Here is a 23,941-nt window from a genome sequence, read left to right as displayed (position 1 = left end):
CTCAGCCGTGACCCCACGCGGTGAGGATATTAATAGCGGGTGCTTTGTGTTGGATGAACTAGAGCTCAGGATGATAATGAACTGCAGGGTGCTGTCATTCTGACACAGGAAAGGGAACTCCCTAAACTTTTACCATGTAGTGCCCTGTGTGAGTGGTGATATTCTGACAAACCCAGATTCATAGTCAGACGGTCTGATTCTGAAGTCTGATTCATGATTCCTGTTCACAGAACAAGAGCTTCAGAAACCTGCTGAGATCTCACAGAGGAAGATGATCATCACTGAGCGAGTGGACGAGACGACCAGAACTGAGAAGAAGATTTGGAACCACAATAAGTCCGGCAGGTTCCGTTACTGTGCGTGTGTGATGAGGAACCTACACGAGAACATTGAAGGTGACATTACTGTAGGACAGAACTGGACTTTACTGACTCAGAAGATGAGCTGGACTGATGCCATCACAATGTAATATTATCAGGGCGACACAAGACAGAGTGTGTTGGATAACGCTGACCCATCTGTGCAGCCAACCATCACAAAGGCAGTTTGTTTATTTGTCTTGATATTTTATTTTTTAGCATTGCAGTCAGTTCAGTTTCTCTGGAATTGATGTCACAACAGTGATTACAGTTTATTAAATAAAATTAATGGATTTTAATTCTGTAGGTTATGTAGCCGTGATTCTCAAACTTTTACATTTACAGCATTTAGCAGACACTTTTATTCATAGCGACTTACAATTATTTATTTATTTATTTATTTATTTTAATGCATTTTCTCCCCATTTTCCTCCTGATTTAGCGACTCAATCTGTCTTCTGCTGCTGAGAGATACCAGATCACATCTGAGGAGAGCACGTCGCTGTACACGCCTCTTCCGACACGTGTACAGCCCTCCTTTTCTCACCCCTGCATCCTGCACAGGCGTCTCTTCTGCCAATCAGGGTCCTTACACAGCGTATGAAGACCCACCCACCCACACATAGTCCGGCCCCCACCCTGCAGATACGGTGGCCAATTAGTATCTGCTGCAGGCACTGCCAATTATGCCCACTAGATGGCGCCCAGCCGACCGGTGTCAATGCCGAATTTCAAACGAGGAGTTCAGAATCTCTGCGCTGGTGTGCAAGCGGAATATCCCACTGCTCCACTTGGGCGCCCAGCGACTTACAATTATGACTGAATGCTGTTTAAGCAATTGAGGGTTGAGAGCCTTGCTCATTGGCCCAACAGTGGTAAGGCTTGAACTGGGAACTTTATGATTACTAGTCCATCCAGGGAATCAAGGGTTTCAGTGGTGCTATCAGCCCGTCTAGTGTCTGCATGGACATGATTGTCTTATATCTAAGGTAAGGGGGAGGTGCACTTGCACTTGTCAGTGCGCTCTCAGTGCAGGTCCCAGGCCCGGATAGAAATAGCAGGATTGTGTTAGGCTTCAGGTGTAAAAAACTGTACCCAGGTCTGATATAAGGACCAGATCTGCTGTGGTGATGCCTAAATAAAAGAAGGGAGGAAAAAGAAGGGAGGACATGCCCCCCTGTGAACCCCCTGTTCTTTGGTGCCCACTGTGGGCTGAGAGGTGCGCGTGGGTGCGTGTGGGTGTGTCTGTGCGCGCGTGTGTGCGTGTCCCTTTAAGAAGCGCTCTCCTGTTGCATGCTGGTGAGTCTGGTGTTTTTCCACTCTCTCCCAGATCACCCATATAAGACTGGGAGGTCGGGAGGACTGGTGAGAGGATTATTTGTTGTTGCCCTGCTGAGGACTCAGAGAGAAGAAACACGGAGCCCGAGAACAGATCACTGAGCTCACCTAGATCATTGAGATCACTGAGCAGTAGATCCAGAGCACAGGTGAGTGGATCCCAGTTCATTATGGTGTTTCATTCCACCTCAGACTGGGTTCATTATTACTGGTTACACGGGTGTGAATGTTTGGTGAAAAGTTAAAGGTGCTTTGATCCTTGTGTGTGTGCGTGTGTGTGTGTGTGTGTGTGTGTGTGTGTGTGTGTGTGTGTGTGTGTGTGTGTGTGTGTGTGCGTGTGTGATGCTCCTAACAGGACCCTGCTTGTGTTGTGGAGTCCTTGATGCGCTCACGTGTTCCTTTATTCAGCGCTTTGTTAAGTGCTTTAATCAGCGGCATGTTTCACCTCACTGCTTTGATCTCTAAACACAAAGCGGTTGTAATGAAAGTAAAATCTCAGTGTTTTACTCTCTGTGATTGTGTTAAAGTGATTTTAATGTTATATATTATTATTATTATTATTATTATTATTATTATTATAAAGAATAAATCTGCGTGTGCGTGCGTGTGGAGCGCGCGGCCGGTGCGCGTGCTGGTGCGGGCGCGTCTGCAGAACTGTGCACGAGAAAACATTTCGGATGTTCTGTAGACCTAAAAGTGGACCCCTGAGCACATGCTTTATTAATGCACATGTTATACATCTATTCCCAGTCAGCCCGACTCTCTTCTGTGTCTCTTTTGTTTGTGGTGCCGCTCCGGTTCTCCGGTCCTCACTAATACTGTAATCACATCAATTCCTAAAGCCGTAGCTGGTGCGGTGCTCCTCATGCGGTGCTCCTCTCCTCCCTGGTGCACATCTGTACGGAATAAAGAAGTATATTTTATTATGATCAGCCCTGTATTATAGACAGGAGCTACAGGCAGGATTGTGTCGCTCCCCATGAACCAGGCACAGCCTAATAATACCAGATACGGTTGCTATGGTAACCCAGGGTCGCGTCTCATTTCAACACTGCTGGCTGTTTAATATTACAGAAGGTGATTTAGGACACAGCCGTATTTATTATGATCCTCATAGTCTGTGTAGAGAGGAAGCCGTAGCCTAGTGGTTAAGGTGCTGGACTAGTAATCAGAAGGTTGCTGGTTCAAGCCCCACCACTGCCAGGTTGTCACTGTTGGGCCCTTAAGCGAGGCCCTTAACCCTCAATTGATCAGACTGTATACTGTATCTGTAGTGTAAGTCGCTTTGGATAAAAACCTCTGCTAAATGCATAAAATTTAAATATAAATGTAAAGATGAATCAGTTTCATGTACCGAGCGTTATTGTTATGGTGGGTATTAAGGTGAGAGTCGATTCATTCGAATCGGCTCCTGGAGTCGATTCTTTATAAGAGTCATTTCCAGAAAACCCATTTCCAGAAAAGTTGGGACGTTTTATGAAAGGCAGTAAAAAGAAGAATGTGTGTTTCATTCTCTTCAATCTTAATTTAAATTCTAATGTTTTACTGATTAACTTCATTCTAGTTTGTAAATCAAAACACGTTTAGAATCTGATTCCTGTAACACACTCCAAAAAAGTCAGGACGGGGGCGTGTTCCTTCCCACCTATGTTCCCCCCTGTGTTCCCCCTGTGTTCCATCAGCGTTCCTATTAATTTCTACTATTTAATGTGTGAGGAACTGAGGACACTAATGGTTGCAGGTTTGTGAGTCTCGATACGAGATTCAGCTGCTCAACAGTCCGTGCTCGCCGTCGTCTCATTCTCCTCTTCATGATAAGAGACATTTTTAATAGGAGACAGATCTGCAGGCAGGCCGCTTGAGCACACACACTCTGTGTCTACATCATGCAGAAATAGACATGGGAATGTTTTATGTATTGCATGTTTAGAAAATGTCCCAACTTTTCTGAAAATATGGTCTGTGGTTCAGGCTACGGGTAGCACTGTCGCCTCACAGCAAGAAGGTCCTGGGTTCCATCCCCAGGCTGGGCGGTCCGGGTCCTTTCTGTGTGGAGTTTGCATGTTCTCCCCGTGTCTGTGTGGGTTTCCTCCCACAGTCCAAAAACATGCAGTCAGGTTCATTGGAGACTCTGAATTGCCCTGTAGGTGAATGGATTGGTGTGTGTATCTGCCCTGCGATGGACTGGCGCCCCGTTCAGGGTGTTACTGTGTGCCTTGCGCCCATTGAAAAGCTGGGATAGGCTCCAGCACCCCCTGTGACCCTGACTGGATAAGTGGTTAAGAAAGTAAATGAGTGAGTGAGTGAATGAGTTCAGGCTACAGTTGTGGTACAGTGGTCTACAGTCAGTGAATGTATACCCAAAAAGCTCATCTGTATGGAAGACCTGGCTTATAAACATCAGCACCAGAAAGGTGTTCCTAATAAAATGTTAAGCGAGCTGATGATCCCACGCTGTATCAGTTACAGAGCATGTCAAGAGTTCAACACCACTGTTCCACGCCGCTCCTCTACTCACCGGTCTGTGTTCCTGACTTTTGACCTCGTATTGTTTTTGGATTTTTGCCCCCAACAGTAATCCTGCTGCACGTACAACAGAACACAGAACAAACGAGCGCCGACAACAAACCCGACGAGAACTTAATCCTGCTCGCTGAGTCTGGTTTCATTTTATTTATACAGGAAACATGATTCAGACTCGTTATCAGAGCAGAGACGTTCACAAGTACCAAAATACGAGTCTGAGTCAATATAATCTACACAAAACATCTATTATAAATGTAGCGTAGAAATAAAGAAATAATCTGTAAGTTCAGATAAAAACAACAACAGATTAGCGAGTGTATTTAGCCGTTTTACTTCGTGTCTTTACTTTTCTCCTCATTGTGTAAATGAATGTAATTTCTGTAACAAGAAGGTTCCAGTTAAAAGCTTCAACTGATACGTTTTTTCATTACAGAACAAAAGCGCTCGATAAATCACGGCACGGCGGCCAAAATCCCAAACACAGCAAAAACAATCATAACCGCTGCTTACCTTAGCTTCTGTTCTTCCAGATGCTATTACATTTATAAGCGTGCGTCCCATTAGGAACAGAATCCGTTATTTTGTAAACGTGCTTATAATTAAAAACCTCCAAACTTTTCCCGGTGGTGAAGTAAAACAGGAAGTCGTTAGAAAGCCGATCGAGCGTTTCATTACCACGTCATCTGTGTGACCCAAACTGAATAAATGCAAATAACAGCATTTCTTACTAACAATTACAATCAGAAGCTCTTATTGGTTCAGAAAGCGTCTTACAACCATCAGTACCGATTCTGTAGGAGCGTTCCATTCACCCCGGTCGTTCCTGTGAAGTGCACTACGTAGGGTATTCCACCATTTTAAGTGAGATTCCGATCCAAAGGTAACGAGAATGTTCAAATGAAGTGAACTTCAGACTGTGTAGGGAGTAGGGAGCGACGCTTCATCACTACACCGGAAGCTGCTGGAACATTTACACATTGTGAGGGCAGCAGGTATGAGAGATGGGATGTAGGTGTGGTTTTAAGGGCCTGAATGTACCAACAACCCAGTTTACAGCCAAACCATCGCTGCTATAAAACTAAAAGCCTTTAGTAAGCTAACCCACCATAAAACAATCACGCCACACTATTGCTAACCGAGCGTCTCTACAGCGCTGCTTTACGACTTCATTCACTCAAAGGTCGAGTTAACCCGCCATCTCACTTTACTGAACGATGGTGAACATGTAGTGAAAACGTGCACCACTGATAAAGAGCTTTAACATTCAGATCTGGTTATGAGCCAGTTTAGATGCTAATCCCACCAGATCTCCCACTGATTACTTTCATTCTGTATAAAGTTCATCCACTACAGACTCAGTCTCACTGTATATACACCAACCAGTCATAACATTAAAACCACCTCCTTGTTTCTACACTCACTGTCCATTTTATCAGCTCCACTTACCATATAGAAGCACTTTGTAGTTCTACAATTACTGACTGTAGTCCATCGGTTTCTTTGCATACTTTTTTAACCTGCTTTTATGCTGTTCTTCAATGGTCAGGACCCCCACAGGACCCCCACAGAGCAGGTATTATTTAGGTGGTGGATGATTCTCAGCACTGCAGTGACACTGACATGGTGCTGGTGTGTTAGTGTGTGTTGTGCTGGTATGAGTGGATCAGACACAGCAGCGCTGCTGGAGTTTTTAAACACCGTGTCCACTTACTGTCCACTCTATTAGACACTCCTACCTAGTCGGTCCACCTTGTAGATGTAAAGTCAGAGACGATCGCTCATCTATTGCTGCTGTTTGAGTCGCTCATCTTCTAGACCTTCATCAGTGGTCACAGGACGCTGCCCACGGGGCGCTGTTGGCTGAATATATTTGGTTGGTGGACGATTCTCAGTCCAGCAGTGACAGTGAGGTGTTTAAAAACTCCAGCAGCGCTGCTGTGTCTGATCCACTCATACCAGCACAACACACACTAACACACCACCACCATGTCAGTGTCACTGCAGTGCTAAGAATCATCCAACACCTAAATAATACCTGCTCTGTGGTGGTCCTGTGGGGGTCCTGACCATTGAAGAACAGCATGAAAGGAGCTAACAAAGCATGTAGAGAAACAGATGGACTACAGTCAGTAATTGTAGAACTACAGTACAAAGTGCTTCTATATGATAAGTGGAGCTGATAAAATGGACAGTTAGTGTAGAAACGAGGTGGTTTTAATGTTATGGCTGATCGGTGTATATATGATACATTATAAAATAAAAATAAAAAACAGTCAGTGTTTGTTTATATCTGTTTTTGGGGTGATGTGGGAGCTGCTGGTACAAACGGTTACACCAGTAAAGCACTAAAAACCAGTAAATCCTGTAAACATAAATACGACTGTCAAACTGAGACTCAAAACATCACATTAAGTCCACTGAGTTACAGACGCCAAAAATCAGGTTGTGTTGTTGGACTGTGGGGAGTTATGTACGTACACATCACGTGATGTCTGTGCTGGTGGTTCCACTGGTTGTCATCTCGCCGATTTTTTTTCCTCGACTGGTTTTAATGTAATGATGCTAACGTAGCTTAGCGTGTCTGGATACCTGCAGTCATAAAACTTTATTCTGTTCCACATGATGCTCCACACAACCGCCATGTTTATAACATCACTGCTGGCTGCGTGGATCACCGTCCTTCACCCTGAAGTCCAGACTGAAGCCTGATGCTTTGATGTCTTGAGTTCTTTCAGCCCTGGATTAGCCGTTAGCTGCTGAGCGTAGCCGTCGTTCCTTTGATCTCAAGGTTTATCGATCTGAAATGTCGATCATCAGTCACCAGGTCGACCTCGCTGAGTAAGTTTCTGATCCTTCACTTGGTTGGACGTGGAGACTCTTCTTCTCCATGCTGATAGTTCTAAGCTTGATCTAGCGCCCCCTGGAGGCAGAAGGTGAATTATTTTATCACAGTACTGACCAATAAAGGACATTAACATTTAAAATGCCCATGAGTTCTGCATCTACACCCAGTGCAAAAGTATTTGGACACTTGACCAAACAAACACTATTAAAACAGACTGACCCTCAGTGTGATCGTTACAGCCAGAACAGCAGCCGCTCTTCTGAGAAGCTTCTCACAAGACTTTAAAGTGTGTCTGTGTGTGGGAATTTGTGCCCCTTCAGTAGTACAAAAAGATGACAGCGTTTGTACAGCTGGATGCTGATTGATCAGTCGATGTTCCGGGTTAACAGAACTTGTACGCTGTGCGGTGATCAGACACCCGACCGTCACCGGGCTGCTAATGAAGAACTGAGGATCTCTGTCGACCCTCGATCTTTCTACATTTTTAATTACGTTCATTATGTCTGTTGATTTTTCAGCATCTCCGTGATTTAGAAAAGCTGTAAAACAATCACGTTTATTGTCTCTGTTCCACCCAGGACAGGTGATCTAACGTCTCATCACCCCCATCAACAAGATCTTACACTTTGTTCTCTGTTTACAAAACCGGTCAGAGCCACGCCCGTGTTACCAACCCAAACAAAAACAACCTGGACCCACACTACCTCTGAATGTCAGCAGGGCGGGAGGGGGGGTATGGTGGTTCCCCAGGCTCTTGTTATTACCATCACAATCTGACCGTTGGTTAATTTTGGTTTCCTTAAAAATAAAGTGAGCACAGAGACGTCCGGTACAAACCCGTCAGCTTTGTCAGGGTTCAGGTTTTTGCAGTGGCAGCTCTGGGACAGAAAGCCTGATGGGGGGCGGAACCCTGTATGGTCGTGTCCTATTGGTGCACTTCATTAATGATGTCACAAATGCCCCCGTTAACATAATGTTATTAGAAGTGGAGAGCAAAATATGAGTGACATCACCAGTCACAAACCCAAAGTTCTGGAGCCGTAACGATCGTCAGGGTCTGAGTCTGTAATAACACGTCCAAATCAACATTCAGAAGAAACCCAAAACCTTCTGTACCCAAACCTACAGCCCAATAACACACACTCCTGTAATCATGCACACACACTCACTCAGTCAGCGCTTAAAAAGAAAAGACGCTCCACCATCTTTTATCTGGGCAAAACTGTCCATAACATTCCTGTTCCAGTCCAGAAATCCAGGAATTCATTTTTAATTCATTTTTAATTTATTTTTTCAAATAAAAAAATGAACTTGTGTTAAATTGCAGCGGGTGGGTTCATACGGAGATCCGTATCACGCACAGAGAGGCACACACTGATCTCCGTTATCCCCCGTCTCTGTGCAGCACCATCGATCAGCCAGCAGAGGGCGTAACTGCAGCAGGAATCAGGAATCCCCTGATTTACCGAAGATCTACCAGTATCGTAGATAATTAATCTGATGGTTTAGAACGTTCTGTAATGTCAGTTCAGTTTGTATCATGAGCTCCTAATTCCTTGTTAATAAATATGATTAACGAGAGTCGATTTTGAGAGTTGATTGTGCTTAGATAAATAAAAACTGACTGCACCCATTATAAAGTACAAAGTTCGTTAAGGTTTGTGTCGTTTATGAGGTCGGATGATCAGACGTAATCAAGGACACCTAACAAAACAAAAATTAAATAAATAAACGAATGAATTAAAACAAATAAATTAATTAATGAATTAAAACCAATTAATAAATAAAACAACATAAATACATTAAAATTAATAAATAAAACAACACAAATACATTAAAACAAATACATTAATTAAAGTAAATAAATTAATTAAATCAAACAAATAAATATATTAAAATTAATACATAAAACAACATAAATAAATTAAAATTAATAAATTAAAACAAAGTAATTGAAATAAATAAATAAATAAAGTAAAATTAAAAAAATAAATTACAATAAGTTAGCCTTTTATTATCCCACAGGGAAAATGTTGCAATTTATTAATTTTTTTGTTGTTATTTATTTATTATTAACAATTATTTTTTTAAATTAATTAAAATAAATAAGTTAATTAATTAATTAAAACTAATAAATGAATTAATACATTAATTAACAAATTAATTAAAATCAATTATTAAATACAATAACATGAATACAGTAAAATAAATAAATAAATTAAAATGTGTAAATACATAAGAAAATAAATAAATTAATAAGTAAATAAATAAAAACAGGTCTGACGTGTATTAGAAGCTAAAACTTTAATTTAAATCCTTTACAGTCTGGTAAACATTTCAGTTCTAGCTGCTTTAAGCTTCTTTACCAAGTTAACCTCGCTCAGAAACTTGCTTCTACCTACATTGTTGCCCTCTGACCCCTGACCTTATCCCACATGACTGTGGTCAGTCGGTTGGCCGTGACCTTGAATTCCTTTCCTGTGTGTTTGTTAGAAGAACTTTAACGTCTTTGTTCTGGTGCTGTGGAGGCTCTTTATCTTCCACACCCAGTATAAATGCTTCTGATTTACCAGCGTCTCCTTTATTATGATCTTCTGTTCCTACACGGTCCTGTTAAACATCATCACTGCTTTATTCACCATGGTAACTGAATAAAGGATGTGGACACGCATCGTTAATCAGTGTTTAAAATCATTAATATAGAAGATTTGAGATGCTCCTGACTGTATATAAAGTATTCAGACCCCTGTAGCTTACACTTTATTGCACACTTTATTTTGGGACAGTGGGAGAATAGTGGTGTAGCTTTGGACTATCAATTAAAAGGTTGAGAGTTCGAATCCCAGCTCTGCCATGTAGCTACTGTTGGGCCCTTGAGCAAGGCTCTTAACCCTCTCAGCTCTAGGGACACCGTACAATGGCTGACCCTGCACTCTGACCCCAGCTTCCAAACAAGTGTTGTTGATTTGATTCTAAACTGATTTGATCACCAGTTTCATCACCAATCTGCACTTAATCACCAGAATGACGAAAGTAAAACATGTTTTTAATTAATAAAATCAATAAAAATAAATCTTTTCTTTACAGAAGTATTCTGGCCGTTCGCCGTGGCGCTGTGAGCGGTGGTCAGTTACGTCCGGTTTACTTTCATGGTCTTTGAGATGTTTGTAGAACTGAACTTTAGTTGCCTGTTGCAATTAAACTTAATGAGCACATTTTGGAGAGGGACACCCCGGGTCTAAAACCGCCCCTGATTTACACCCCAGTGTCAGGACAGACCTGCTTTGGTAAGTTTGCTAAATGATACGTAAAGAACAAAGATGTCTGATAAAAAACGGCTGGATGATTCCATCCCAGCAGTGAAATATGGTGGTGGTAGCATGGACAGGGAGGCTAAGAGGAACTCAGGGGTGGTTAAATACTCAGACTGAGGTGATAGTTCATCTTTTAACATAACAATGACCTGAAGCATAGAGCCAAAACAACACTGAAATGGCTTCAGGACCAGCAACTGTCCAGACTTCTGCTGTCCAATCAGATCAGAGCTTGCGAGGATCTTCCATAAAGATCAACATTCATGGAATGTTGAAGTTCCAGTGTTTGATGTTTGAAAGGTTCCACAGTGAGCAGGTGAGTCGATACCAGGTGAGGGAATCATGATCGGGTATCCACCTGGATCAGGATCAGTCTGTACAAGCAATGATGGGGCGTGGCTCACCACCGTGTTCCAAACTTCAACAGAGAATCAATCAGTTTTCAATGCAGATTATAAATAGTTCAGTGTTTCACCATCTACTGTACATGATATTGTGGAAAGATTCAGGGAATCTGGAGAGATCTGAAACCATGACTGAATGTTCGTGACCTTTGATCTCTCAGTCGGCCCTGCATGAGAAACCATTTCACTACTGTGATAAATATAAATGTAGCCACATGGACTTGGGAGCGCTTCAGAAAACCGTTGTTGCTTAACACAGGCCGCCGCTGCATCAAGAAATGTAACCTGAAACTCTATTACACACAGAGAGAGTCAGACATCAATTCTATACAGAAACACCTCAGAGTGCTCTGGGCCTGAGCTCATCTCAGATGGACCGACAGACACGCATGGTCCTAATGCGCCGGTGTAGTTTATAGTATGTAAGTTTATAGGTTTGTGTTTTTTTTCTGCAGGATGGCACAGAAGGAGAAACTTCAGTGTCTGAAGGACTTCCATAAGGACACCCTGAAACCGTCGCCGGGTAAGAGCCCGGGCACACGGCCCGAGGACGAGGCCGAGGGGAAACCACCTCAGAGGGAAAAGTGGGCCAGCAAACTGGACTTCCTGCTGTCGGTAGCGGGGGGTTTCGTGGGTTTGGGCAACGTGTGGCGTTTCCCGTATCTCTGCTACAAAAACGGTGGAGGTCAGTGTGAAAGTTTATACTGTTATTGTGTTTATATTAAATATTACCTCATACAGTGTGGGCAAAAGTATGTGGACGCCTGACTGAGTGTGTTGGTCATCTCATCGCCTGTCCTGGAGTTTATTACACCAGGTCTTTGTAGCACAGTTTCTGGAACAGAACAAGGTCTTCCCCAAACTGTTGCCCCAGTAAAGAAGCACATCATTTATTCCACACACCTGTTAGAATGGGTGTGGCTAAACATCTACTGTAGACTCGAGGTGTCCTCATACTTTTAGCCATGTAGTGTATATATATATTGTAACTGTTCCCCTGTGCTAAGTGAGCGGTAAAGGTGACTGAGCGTTAGCATCATGCTAACCTTGTTTACGTAAATAAAGCTCAAAAGCATCGAGTCCTAAACCACGAGGTGTAACAGGATCAGTAAACGTGATTTATTTTCACCTCACGCTGAAGGATGACGCCCAGATATTTCAGGACAGGAAGTTTCAGACGGAGGCTCGCCGGGTCACGTCACAACGGCGTTTACGAAGCAAACAAACACCGAGAGCACAACAGAGGAAACGCAAATACATCACCGGCAATAAAACATGTAAAAAATGCTGCATTAATTTAAATAAAAATATAAAAAAATGCTGCATTAATTTAAATAAAAATATTTAAAAAATGTTGCATTAATTTAAATACAAATATAAAAAATGCTTCAATAATTTAAATAAAAAATATAAAAAATGCTGCATTAATTTAAATAAAAATATAAAAAAATGCTGCATTAATTTAAATAAAAATATAAAAAAATGCTGCATTAATTTAAATTAAAATATTTTTTGAAAAAGCTGAATTATCTTAAATAAAAAATCATTTTAAAACACTGCATTAACTGAAACTTCAATATAAAAATACTGCATTAATTAAAAAAGAATATTTATATATATATATATATACATATATACCACTAGATTAGTGGAGAAAAATGGGGGGGGGGGGGCTTCAGCTGTACAGACACTGAAACGCTTGTTTTCCTCAGTGACCTAAAACGTTCATCTCTTTTACTTTGACCCCCTCAGGTGCGTTTCTCATCCCCTACTTCATCTTCCTGTTCGGTGGAGGACTCCCCGTCTTCTTCCTGGAGGTGGCGCTGGGTCAGTTCACCTCTGAAGGTGGGATCACCTGCTGGGAAAAACTCTGCCCCATCTTCACCGGTAAGCCTGAGATCCAAAATCAATAATAATAAATATTAAAATTATAATCAGCACTGACACGCCCATGTTCCACCATGCAGGAGATTCTGATCCTGTACGAGACTGGTTCTCAACTAGGGGGCCTCAGTGAGCCCGGGTGTGTGTGTGTGTGTGTGTGTGTGTGTGTGTGTGTGTTTAACATACATGAGCTGTGTTGTGATGTCATAACTCTATAGTACACTACCTATAGCTTACAGTGAGTCTTTAATTTGTCCATCTCAAAAGTGCAAAGGTCAATGGATGGGGACTACACATGATTCTGATTCAGTTGTTGATGCACACCACGATGAATCAGATCCAGGTGAGGAAGCTCCTACCATCCTTTTACCAGAATTAAACCCACGACATCAACCACAATCAGAAAATACCCAAATATTCACCTTCATCCTGGAAAAACTCAGAATCCTTTATCATCCTCACTGAGAGTGTAAGAATAACATCATAAAATCCCAGAATTTTGACAGGGGGTCAGAAAGGTTTAGAAAACAGCTCATCTGTGACATCACAATCTCAGAGGCGTCAGGAATCACCACAGACCTGATCCGACATCCCAGTCCGACCATCAGCTGGGAGACCGAGCGCCCGATCAGAGCTTTAAATGAGGAGGTGATGGTACCGACCCCAGAGCATCGTCACCGTTCCCAGTCTGAGCTGTGTTACCGGTTCAGTTCTGGTTGCTAGGCAACAGTGGGAGACGCCGTCCTCGTTCGTTAGTGAACAGCGGCCGTGTTTACACCTCCATCAGAACAGAACACGCCCGTGTTTACAGAACATTCTCATTTTTGTTGTGCTTGGTTTTCTTCATGGTGTTGTTGTTCCACCTTGGTTACACAGCCTGCAGCTGGGTTCGTATCCTCCCGTCTCACAGGTACGGGGCTCCAGTCTGGCGCCTCTGTAACGATGTGCGACGCCCTCGTACACGTACTGCGTACATACACATAACAAAGGAAATTTTACTCCACCGCCTGGGTGCAGGTACAAAGAAGAAGAAGAATCTTGATGCTCATCTATCGAGTTCTGAGCGTTAAATCAAGACGACCCGGACGGATCCTCACTGTTCGTACGCTGGTCGTGTTCCAGAATGCTGTTCAAATGATGAATGTATGAATTCTGAATCAGTTTTTCCTGTAATAAATGATAAACTGGATGAATCAGTTTAAGCCCCCCAGATGCTGCTTATTTAAACCTTTATAATAAACCGTAATACATAAAATCATCCATAAAAACTATCAAATAAATAAAATGTAATTAAACTTCACCATATTAGACACTAGTTTCACTTTCATATTTCATAAGTTCTTTTTTCAGTTCGCTCTCGTTCTCACTGCTTTTACATTCAGGGTCGGTTCAATCACTGATCTTTCTGGACTTAAAAAAAAAAAAAAAACTTAAGCCGCTCAGGTGGCGCAGTGGTAAAGTACACTAGCGCACCAGAGTTGGGGTTTCGAATACATCGTATCGAATCTCAGCTCTACCTTCCGACTGGGCTGGGCGGCTGCATGAACAACGATTGGCTGTTGTTCAGGGTTAGAGGGTAAGAAAGTCGGATCATAGATCCTCATAACTGGTGCGACTGCGGCCCCTGCTGGCTGACTGATGACGCCTGCACAGGGCTGAGGAATAATGCTGATGGGGGTGTGGCCCTCCGTACACAGTGCCTGCCAAGTGTATGAACTCGACTCGTGCAGGTGAAAAATGCAGTCTGTACTGACTGTACGTGCCGGAGGGGGCGTGTGTCCGTTGAGAGGCGTCCTCAGTCAGCGGTCAGATCAGTATAGAGGACGCGGTCAGGGTAACTGGACACGACTAGAATTTGGATACGACTAAATTGGGGGAAAATGCAAAAAAAACGCTTAGCAAACAAGAGCCGACTCGGACTCGGTCGGGAGTGCTTTGGTCCGAATGCCAATTGAATTTTATAAAAACGAAGTAAAACCAGGATGTTTATAGTGATTTTAAGCAGAACTGTGCACTGTTCGACAGACACAGACTAATTTTCCCAGTGGCCCCTAGTTTCAGCAGTCGTGCTGGGGGCCCCGGCCTGAGGGCCACTGGCTGGTCGAGAACCGAAACATTTTTTACGGTTGAGAACCGAACTGTTGGAGAACCGAGGTTCCACAGGTTCACTGTATAATCAAAACATCCCACTCCAAAACCATGGGCAAAATTGGGCCATGGGCCACAACAGACTCCACTCTTTGTGAGGTCGTCCTGTAGAACAGCACTGGTGGAAATTTCTGCTGTTTTATCAGAAGAGCCTTTGTGAGGTCTGACATTAAAATGATCTGCTGCCCAGTTCCAGGCGTATCCTGCTTCCCTGGAGGGATTTCGCTGTGTGTCTGTTGGAATTTGTGTCCAGTTGGCCTGACTCTGATGTTCCAATTCAATCCAGGGCTGCTGGTGTTCCTCCAAACCAAAAGTCCATCATGTACCTCAGATGTTACCTGCACCTCGTTCTCCCTCCAGCGCTGCACCCACACTCACACACACCCACGCTGACTAACACACACACACACTCACGCCGCCGCCAAGGCATTTCAGGACTTCAGTTACCATGGCAACAGCAGCCAGCGGTGACTAAGAGATCTGATGATGGAATCTCATCTGAGTGCTGAGTGATGGAGAGACGGAGAGAGAACGTGGCTCTAATATCAATAAAGAATTAATCTATACATAAACTAATGCCAAAAAACACAGAGGGTGCCCACTTTACCCACCCACTTACTGGCCACTTTACCCAGTAACATACTGCCCACTTTACCCAGTAACATACTGCCCACCTTACCCATTTTACCCAGCAAAATACTGCCCACTTTACCCAGTAACATCAGTAACACACTGTGTATTCTCTCTGGTTCACTTTTGGTCCTGCCCCATGACTGCCCCCTGGCTCGCTGCCCTTTATCCCTAAAATAATGGGACACCAACACTACAAGGTCGTTTGGGCAGGAGGGCAGGTGCTCACGGGGGGGGTTAAACTCTGGCTGAAAATAAAAGGTGCAGCTGTGTCGGGGTTATTAACAGATCTGGCGCCTGGTGGATTTGGCACACTTCACTTCACTGATCTTATGTGAATGAGGGCACGTCGACGCCCTTAAACCCCCCCAACCCAAAATCTGAATGTGGTCACACACACGTACCCGCCCTGACCCATCGGGGTAATCAATCAGACGCTCTCTTACTGCGACGACGGCTGGTGAGCCGGGTCACGTCAGGTACGTGGAGTGAACGTGGAGGGAAACAAAACACAAAAGCCAGTGTTACTTAATGACAATAGTGCCAATCTGGTCCCACTGTGGTTTACAACAGCGCTCCCCAACCTTTTTTGCACCACAGATCGGTTCATATAAGATATCATTTTACAGACGGGCGGGGCGGGAGGATTTAACAATACTGCTCACAACTGATGGAAAATCAGCTTTTTTTCACTGCAATGAGGCGCCGCTCCCACCTAGTGGTGATACGAGACAATAACACACGAAATGGAAGCGATGAAAACTGCTCTTCTAGCGTCTCTAATTATTTATTATTTCCGTGTGTCCTGGTAATAAATAATTGGGGACCACTGTGGTTTACAGGGTGTAACATAAAGCCTCCACAATGGGGCGTCAGTGTACAGGTTCATTTCTCCTTTGTGCCTGTTAAAATTGTTATTTTTCTCTGAGACCTACCCAAGGGTCACAGCCAGGGTTCGAAACACCCTGCGTTAGAACTTTGCAGAATTTGGGATGTGCTGTGACACTGTGGGGAACCATTGAGGCCCTCGGGGTCGTCTCTGAGGGCCCAAGACATTCTCCATATAATTAAGCATTAAACTTTTAAAGAAATATAAATCTAAGTGTGTACATTTACATTTTCAGCATTTATCAGACGCTTTTATCTAAAGTGGCTTACAGTACTCTGACAGTATTCTGTCTGAGCAATTAAGGGCCTTGCTCAAGGGCCCAACAGTGGCAGCCTGTCAGCAGTGGGGCTTGAACTAGCGACCTTTTGATTACTAGTTTACATCGTCATTTTACATTTTCAGCATTTAGCAGACGCTTTTTATCCAAAGCGACTTACAGTACTAAGACAGTATACAGTCTAAGCAATTGAGCTTTAAGGGCCTTGCTCAAGGGCCCAACAGTGGCAACCTGGCAGCGGTCGGGCTTGAACTAGCAACCTTCTGATTACTAGTCCAGTACCTTAACCTCTAAGCAATCAAATACTTCATACCTGCTTATTCAGTTTGTGTTGGGATGTGAATGGAGTAAATTAAAGACGCATGTTTGTCGCCCTCTGCTGTTCAAGGCAGCAACTAACATCTCAGCAAACTGGGAAATACACAGACCAGTTTTAAATACCAGTAAAACTGACCAATCACATCAAGTGGTTTTGTTATTGTGAACTTTATGACGAGTTCCGCCTGCTTTTATGCTGTTTCTCTGCCCAGTCTGGGATTATAATTAATCCTGAGTGTCTGAGGGTCTCTGTGCAGCGGCATCGATCAGCCAGCAGAGGGCGTAATTGCTGCAGTTATGAGGAATCTCCTCCGACGGACTGCAGCTCATAACTGCAGCAATTACTCCCTCTGCTGGCTGATCGATGCCACTGCACAGAGACAGGGGATAAGAAACTCTTCGTCTAGATTATTTGTGTGTGTGTTAGGAATCGGCTACGCCTCCATCGTGATCGTGTCCCTGCTGAACATCTACTACATTGTGATCCTGGCGTGGGGGCTGTACTACCTGCTGCAGTGTTTCCAGAGGGAGCTGCCGTGGGCGCGGTGCAGCCACAGCTGGAACACGCCCAACTGTGTGGAGGACACCGTACGCAAGAACAGAACCCTCTGGCTCTCGGCTAACGCCACCAACTTCACCTCACCCGTCACCGAGTTCTGGGAGTGAGTACACACACACACACACACACACACAATGAACCACCGACAGGTTGCTGGGCGGCCGAGACTCGATGATGCCAGGATGTGAAGATCTACTGTGGAGGATTTTGTGCTAGTTGTGCTGGTCAAGTCAAGTCAAGTCAACTTTATTTATATAGCGCTTTTTACAATAGACATTGTCTCAAAGCAACTTTACAAAATCCAGGACCAACAGATACAAAAACCCCTGTTGAGCAAGCCGAGGGCAACTGTGGCAAGGAAAAACTCCCTGAAAATTACAGGAAGAAACCTTGAGAGGAACCAGACTCAGCAGGGCCCATCCTTCTTGGGTGGCCTGGAGGATACTTTAAATAAATACACGATTTACACATCATACAAACACAGAATTAAATGATCTAAAAGTCATAACTGGTAATAAATAGATAAATAAACAATTAAATAATAATAGAGTTGTTATCCGCTCTAGTCTTCAATAAAGTCTGTAGTGATTTCTTGTCGTTGCAATTACTCCAGACCAGTCACATCTGACAGGAGCAGCATCGTTGTCCCGGCAGTCTCGACTTCAATCCTTAACCTCGGCGGGTAAACAGGTTTCCATCAGAATGCCCTCGGGGTAAAACAACAGAGAATGTAGTTAATAATGTACAATGCTAGTTGACAAACAGTTTTACAGAGAGTTTTAGACTCCGGCAGCCCTAATTATTACAGCAGAACTAAAAGGGAGAGCAAGCAGGTAACAAGGTCATGAAGGCTTTCACAGGACATCAGCGCCCATCTCCCCACCGTCACCAAACCTGAGTGATCGGACAAGAGAGGCAGAACGACAGCAACCCAACATCCCTGATCACCACAAGTTTCTATGACCAAGAACCCCCAAGCTCTGCGCCTTTGTCTATACTAATCAAAAGCCTGAGAAAATAAATATGTTTTCAGTCTAGACTTAAACATTGAGACTGTGTCCGAATCCCGAATAGAGGCAGGAAGATTATTCCAGAGTTGTGGAGCTTTGTAGGAAAACGCTCTTCCACCAGCCGTGATCTTTTTAATTTTAGGAACTATAAGTAACCCTGCATCTTGTGAACGAAGTGGACGCGCTGGGCTGTAGTGATTAATAAGTTCACTCAGATACTGTGGAGCCAGACCATGTAGCGCTTTATAAGTTAGTAAAAGTATTTTGTAATCAATGCGAAATTTAACTGGCAGCCAGTGTAGAGATGATAGAACAGGAGTAATATGGTCAAATTTTTTAGTTCTAGTTAGCACTCGAGCTGCTGCATTTTGAACTAACTGGAGTTTGTTTAAGGATCTACCAGAGCATCCAGTTAGAAGAGCATTACAATAATCTAACCGAGAAGTTATAAACGCATGGATCAGTTTTTCGGCGTCATTAACAGATAGTATATTTCTTATTTTAGAAATGTTACGCAAATGATAGAAAGCAACTCTAGTAATATTATTAACGTGTGTATCAAATGAGAGATCTGAATCTATTGTGACACCTAAGTTTTTTACATCTGGGCTGGGAGTAACAGAGAACGTGTTTAAGTTTAGCACCAGGTTAGACAATTTGTCTCTTGCAGCTTTAGAGCCAACAAGTAAAACCTCAGTTTTATCTGAATTAAGTAAAAGAAAATTACACGACATCCAGTTTTTTATGTCGTTTACACTTTAATCTTCTATCTTACTGATTGTGTCAGTATCATTTGGTTTGGCTGATATATACAGCTGTGTGTCATCTGCATAGCAGTGAAAGTTTATGCCATGTTTATGAATAATTTCACCTAGTGGAAGCATATAGAGTGTAAATAATAGCGGTCCCAGTACCGACCCCTGTGGAACACCATACTTTACTTTTGTAGTTTCCGAGCATTTATTATTTACATAAACGAATTGAGAGCGGTCAGTCAGATATGATTTAAACCAAGAGAGTGCGAGTCCTTTAACACCTACTGTATTTTCTAGCCTCTCCAGTAAAATGTTATGATCGACCGTATCAAACGCTGCACTAAGATCTAATAGAACAAGAAAAGAGACACATCCATTATCAGAAGACATTAACAACTCGTTAACTACTCTAATTAATGCGGTTTCGGTACTATGATTGGGTCTAAATCCTGATTGAAATTTTTCATGAATACAATTTTCATTCAAATAAGAACATAACTGTTTGGAAACGACTTTTTCTAATATCTTTGAGACAAAAGGAAGGTTTGAAATTGGCCTATAATTAGCTAGTACAGTGTATCACAAAAGTGAGTACACCCCTCACATTTCTGCAGATATTTAAGTATATCTTTTCATGGGACAACACTGACAAAATGACACTTTGACACAATGAAAAGTAGTCTGTGTGCAGCTTATATAACAGTGTAAATTTATTCTTCCCTCAAAATAACTCAATATACAGCCATTAATGTCTAAACCACCGGCAACAAAAGTGAGTACACCCCTAAGAGACTACACCCCTAAATGTCCAAATTGAGCACTGCTTGTCATTTTCCCTCCAAAATGTCATGTGATTTGTTAGTGTTACTAGGTCTCAGGTGTGCATAGGGAGCAGGTGTGTTCAATTTAGTAGTACAGCTCTCACACTCTCTCATACTGGTCACTGAAAGTTCCAACATGGCACCTCATGGCAAAGAACTCTCTGAAGATCCTAAAAGACGAATTGTTGCGCTACATGAAGATGGCCAAGGCTACAAGAAGATTGCCAACACCCTGAAACTGGGCTGCAGCACAGTGGCCAAGATCATCCAGCGTTTTAAAAGAGCAGGGTCCACTCAGAACAGACCTTGAGTTGGTCGTCCAAAGAAGCTGAGTGCACGTGCTCAGCGTCACATCCAACTGCTGTCTTTGAAAGATAGGCGCAGGAGTGCTGTCAGCATTGCTGCAGAGATTGAAGAGGTGGGGGGTCAGCCTGTCAGTGCTCAGACCATACGCCGCACACTACATCAAATTGGTCTGCATGGCTGTCACCCCAGAAGGAAGCCTCTTCTGAAGTCTCTACACAAGAAAGCCCGCAAACAGTTTGCTGAAGACATGTCAACAAAGGACATGGATTACTGGAACCATGTCCTATGGTCTGATGAGACCAAGATTAATTTGTTTGGTTCAGATGGTCTCAAGCATGTGTGGCGGCAATCAGGTGAGGAGTACAAAGATAAGTGTGTCATGCCTACAGTCAAGCATGGTGGTGGGAATGCCATGGTCTGGGGCTGCATGAGTGCAGCAGGTGTTGGGGAGTTACATTTCATTGAGGGACACATGAACTCCAATATGTACTGTGAAATACTGAAGCAGAGCATGATCCCCACCCTCCGGAAACTGGGTCGCAGGGCAGTGTTCCAGCATGATAATGACCCCAAACACACCTCTAAGACGACCACTGCTTTATTGAAGAGGCTGAGGGTAAAGGTGATGGACTGGCCAAGCATGTCTCCAAACCTAAACCCAATAGAACATCTTTGGGGCATCCTCAAGCGGAAGGTGGAGGAGCGCAAAGTCTCGAATATCCGCCAGCTCCGTGATGTCGTCATGGAGGAGTGGAAAAGCATTCCAGTGGCAACCTGTGAAGCTCTGGTAAACTCCATGCCCAGGAGAGTTAAGGCAGTTCTGGGAAATAATGATGGCCACACAAAATATTGACACTTCAGGAACTTTCACTAAGGGGTGTACTCACTTTTGTTGCCGGTGGTTTAGACATTAATGGCTGTATATTGAGTTATTTTGAGGGAAGAATAAATTTACACTGTTATATAAGCTGCACACAGACTACTTTTCATTGTGTCAAAGTGTCATTTTGTCAGTGTTGTCCCATGAAAAGATATACTTAAATATCTGCAGAAATGTGAGGGGTGTACTCACTTTTGTGATACACTGTACATGTGGATCAAGATTAGGTTTTTTAATCAGGGGTTTAATAACAGCACTTTTAAACAATTTAGGTACATATCCAAGGCTAAGGGATGCATTGATTAATGTAAGCAGGGGCTCTACAATAGCTGGGAGTAAATCTTTAAGTAAACGAGTTGGAACAGGATCGAGTATACACGATGATGACTTCGATGATTTAATCAACACAGTTAGTTCATTTTGGGAGATTGGATTAAAGGAATTTAGTTGGATTAACTCGTTACTATTATCACCACTGTTATCACCAATGCTGCTCAGAGTGAGTCCATACTTAACATTGGCAAGTGACACAATCTGACTCTGAAGTCGTATTTTTTCTATCTTGTCATTAAAGAATTTTAAAAAATCATCGCTGGTACAGTCAGGCGGTATATTAGATTCAGTTTCATTGACGTTTTTAGTTAATTTGGACACTGTCTCAAAAAGGAATCTGGGATTGTTTTTATTTTTCTCTATTAGGGATGAATAATATAAAGATTTAGCTTTTATAAGTGCATGTTTATACTCAGTTAGAGCATCTTTCCAAGCAATCTTATACACTTCTAGTGTAGTGTGACGCCACTTGCGTTCTAATTTTCGTGCTGCTTGTTTAAGTGCGCATGTGTGGTCATTGTACCAAGGAGCAAGTTTTTTCTCCCTAATCAGTTTAGTTTTGAGTGGGGCTACGTTATCTAAGGTTGTGCGCAGTACGGTCTCTAGGTTTTGAGTTGCCTGATCTAGTTCTTTAGGTTCTGATGCTGATATATTTGGTAATTCTGGTAGGCAGTTTATGAACGCTGCTGCAGTTGCAGATGTAATAGTGCGCTTACATTTAAAACGATTTGGTTGCTGTATATTATTGGACAGGGACACTTCATAAATTAGTAGGGAGTGATCAGAGATTAAGTCATTCTGTGGTATAATTTCCAGGTTGTCTATGTTTATACCATAAGTAAGTATTAAATCTAAGGTATGTTTACAGCGGTGAGTGGGTCCTGTTACATTTTGGGTGATGCCTAAGGATTCTAAAATAGAGTCAAACGCAATTTTGAGTGGATTACACTTATCCTCATAATGAATATTAAAGTCACCAACAATTAAAGCTTTCTTAGTTGATAAAACTAATTTAGAAAGAAAATCGGCAAATTCGTTAAGAAATTCTGAGTAAGGACCAGGGGGTCGATAAACAGTAACCAGCTTAAACATACTAGTTTTATCAGATGAACATTTATTGGTTATGTCAGAGATAAGAACTTCAAACGAGTTTGTTATGGGAGATGATTTTACAGTAAGACCTATGTCTATCATAAATTGCGGCTATTCCTCCACCACGACCGCTAAGACGTGGCTTATGTTCATAACTGTAACCCGGAGGAGATGCTTCATTTAAACCTAGATACTCATCAGGTCTAGCCCAGGTCTCGGTTAAACACAGGGCACTAAGACAATTATCTGTAATTATTTCATTTACAATTACTGTTTTGCATGCAAGTGACCTGATGTTTAGAAGTCCTAACTTTAGTTTAACTTTACTAGGGTTTTCATGATGCTCATTTAGATTAATTTTAATTAAGTTATTATGACATACTTTTTGATTTTGTTTTGGCTTACACCTGCCACGGTAAACAGACACAGTCTCAATGGTTTGTGACCTAAGGATTCCAGGTGACGTCCGATGGCGACTCGCAGACAGTCGGTTAGGCCTGTTAGTCTGCTGCCTGGTCTTGGCTCTGGATAGTCATTTAACACTATCTGCCGCTACACTAACGCGGTGGTAAAGCCTGTCACCTATGCTGCAAGAAATGCGAGCAGCACCCTCCCACGTGGGGTGGACACCATCCCGCTTCAAAAGACCAGGCCTTCCCTCAAAGGTGGACCAGTTATCTACAAAATCAATGCAGTTTTCTGAGCACCATTTAGACATCCAGCGGTTCAGCGACAACAACCTGCTGTAGGTTTCGCCACTGGGTCGAATCGGTAAGGGGCCAGAGCACACTACTGCCTCAGACATCGACCTAGCTAACTCACACACCTCTTTAACATTACTCTTAGTAACCTCAGACTGCCGTAAACGAACATCATTAGTGCCGACGTGGATAACAATCTTCGAAAATCTACGATTAGCATTAGCCAGCACTTTTAGATTTGCTCTGATGTCAGGCGCCCTGGCCCCCGGAATACAGGTGACTATGGTTGCTGGTGTCTCTATGGGGGTTGCAATACGCACGTGTCGGAGCTGAGAATCTCCTATAACCAGAGCACTTACATTAACAGGCTTCTCAGCGGGTGGCTCACTGAGTGGGGAAAACCTGTTGGACACGTGCAACTGAGATGGTCGGTGCTTTTCCCTACGACTATGTCGCCGAGACGTCACCCAGTCGCCCCGCTGTGAGGGCTCTAATGCCGGAGTCTGGGGTTCTACACCTGAACTGCTGGCATTCGGGACTGCTACAGCTGAA

At 43.1% G+C, this 23,941-nt stretch overlaps 1 protein-coding gene across 1 annotated transcript in view; it reads left to right on the top strand.

Annotated features, from left to right (window-relative positions):
• Positions 1-1,718: 1,718 nt before the first annotated feature.
• slc6a6a (solute carrier family 6 member 6a) overlaps positions 1,719-23,941 on the top strand; it is a 40,911-nt gene continuing 18,688 nt past the window's right edge. Inside the window, exons 1-4 of the mRNA XM_062998778.1 lie at positions 1,719-1,846; positions 11,242-11,471; positions 12,539-12,673; positions 17,360-17,594. Coding sequence (XP_062854848.1) covers positions 11,243-11,471; positions 12,539-12,673; positions 17,360-17,594 — 599 coding nt within the window. The 5' untranslated portion in view covers positions 1,719-1,846; position 11,242. The remainder of the gene's footprint in view (positions 1,847-11,241; positions 11,472-12,538; positions 12,674-17,359; positions 17,595-23,941) is intronic.

The sequence above is a fragment of the Trichomycterus rosablanca genome, chromosome 7 (genome assembly GCF_030014385.1).
Source record: "Trichomycterus rosablanca isolate fTriRos1 chromosome 7, fTriRos1.hap1, whole genome shotgun sequence".
NCBI lineage: Eukaryota > Metazoa > Chordata > Actinopteri > Siluriformes > Trichomycteridae > Trichomycterus > Trichomycterus rosablanca.
This window is presented reverse-complemented; position numbering and strand designations above follow the sequence as displayed.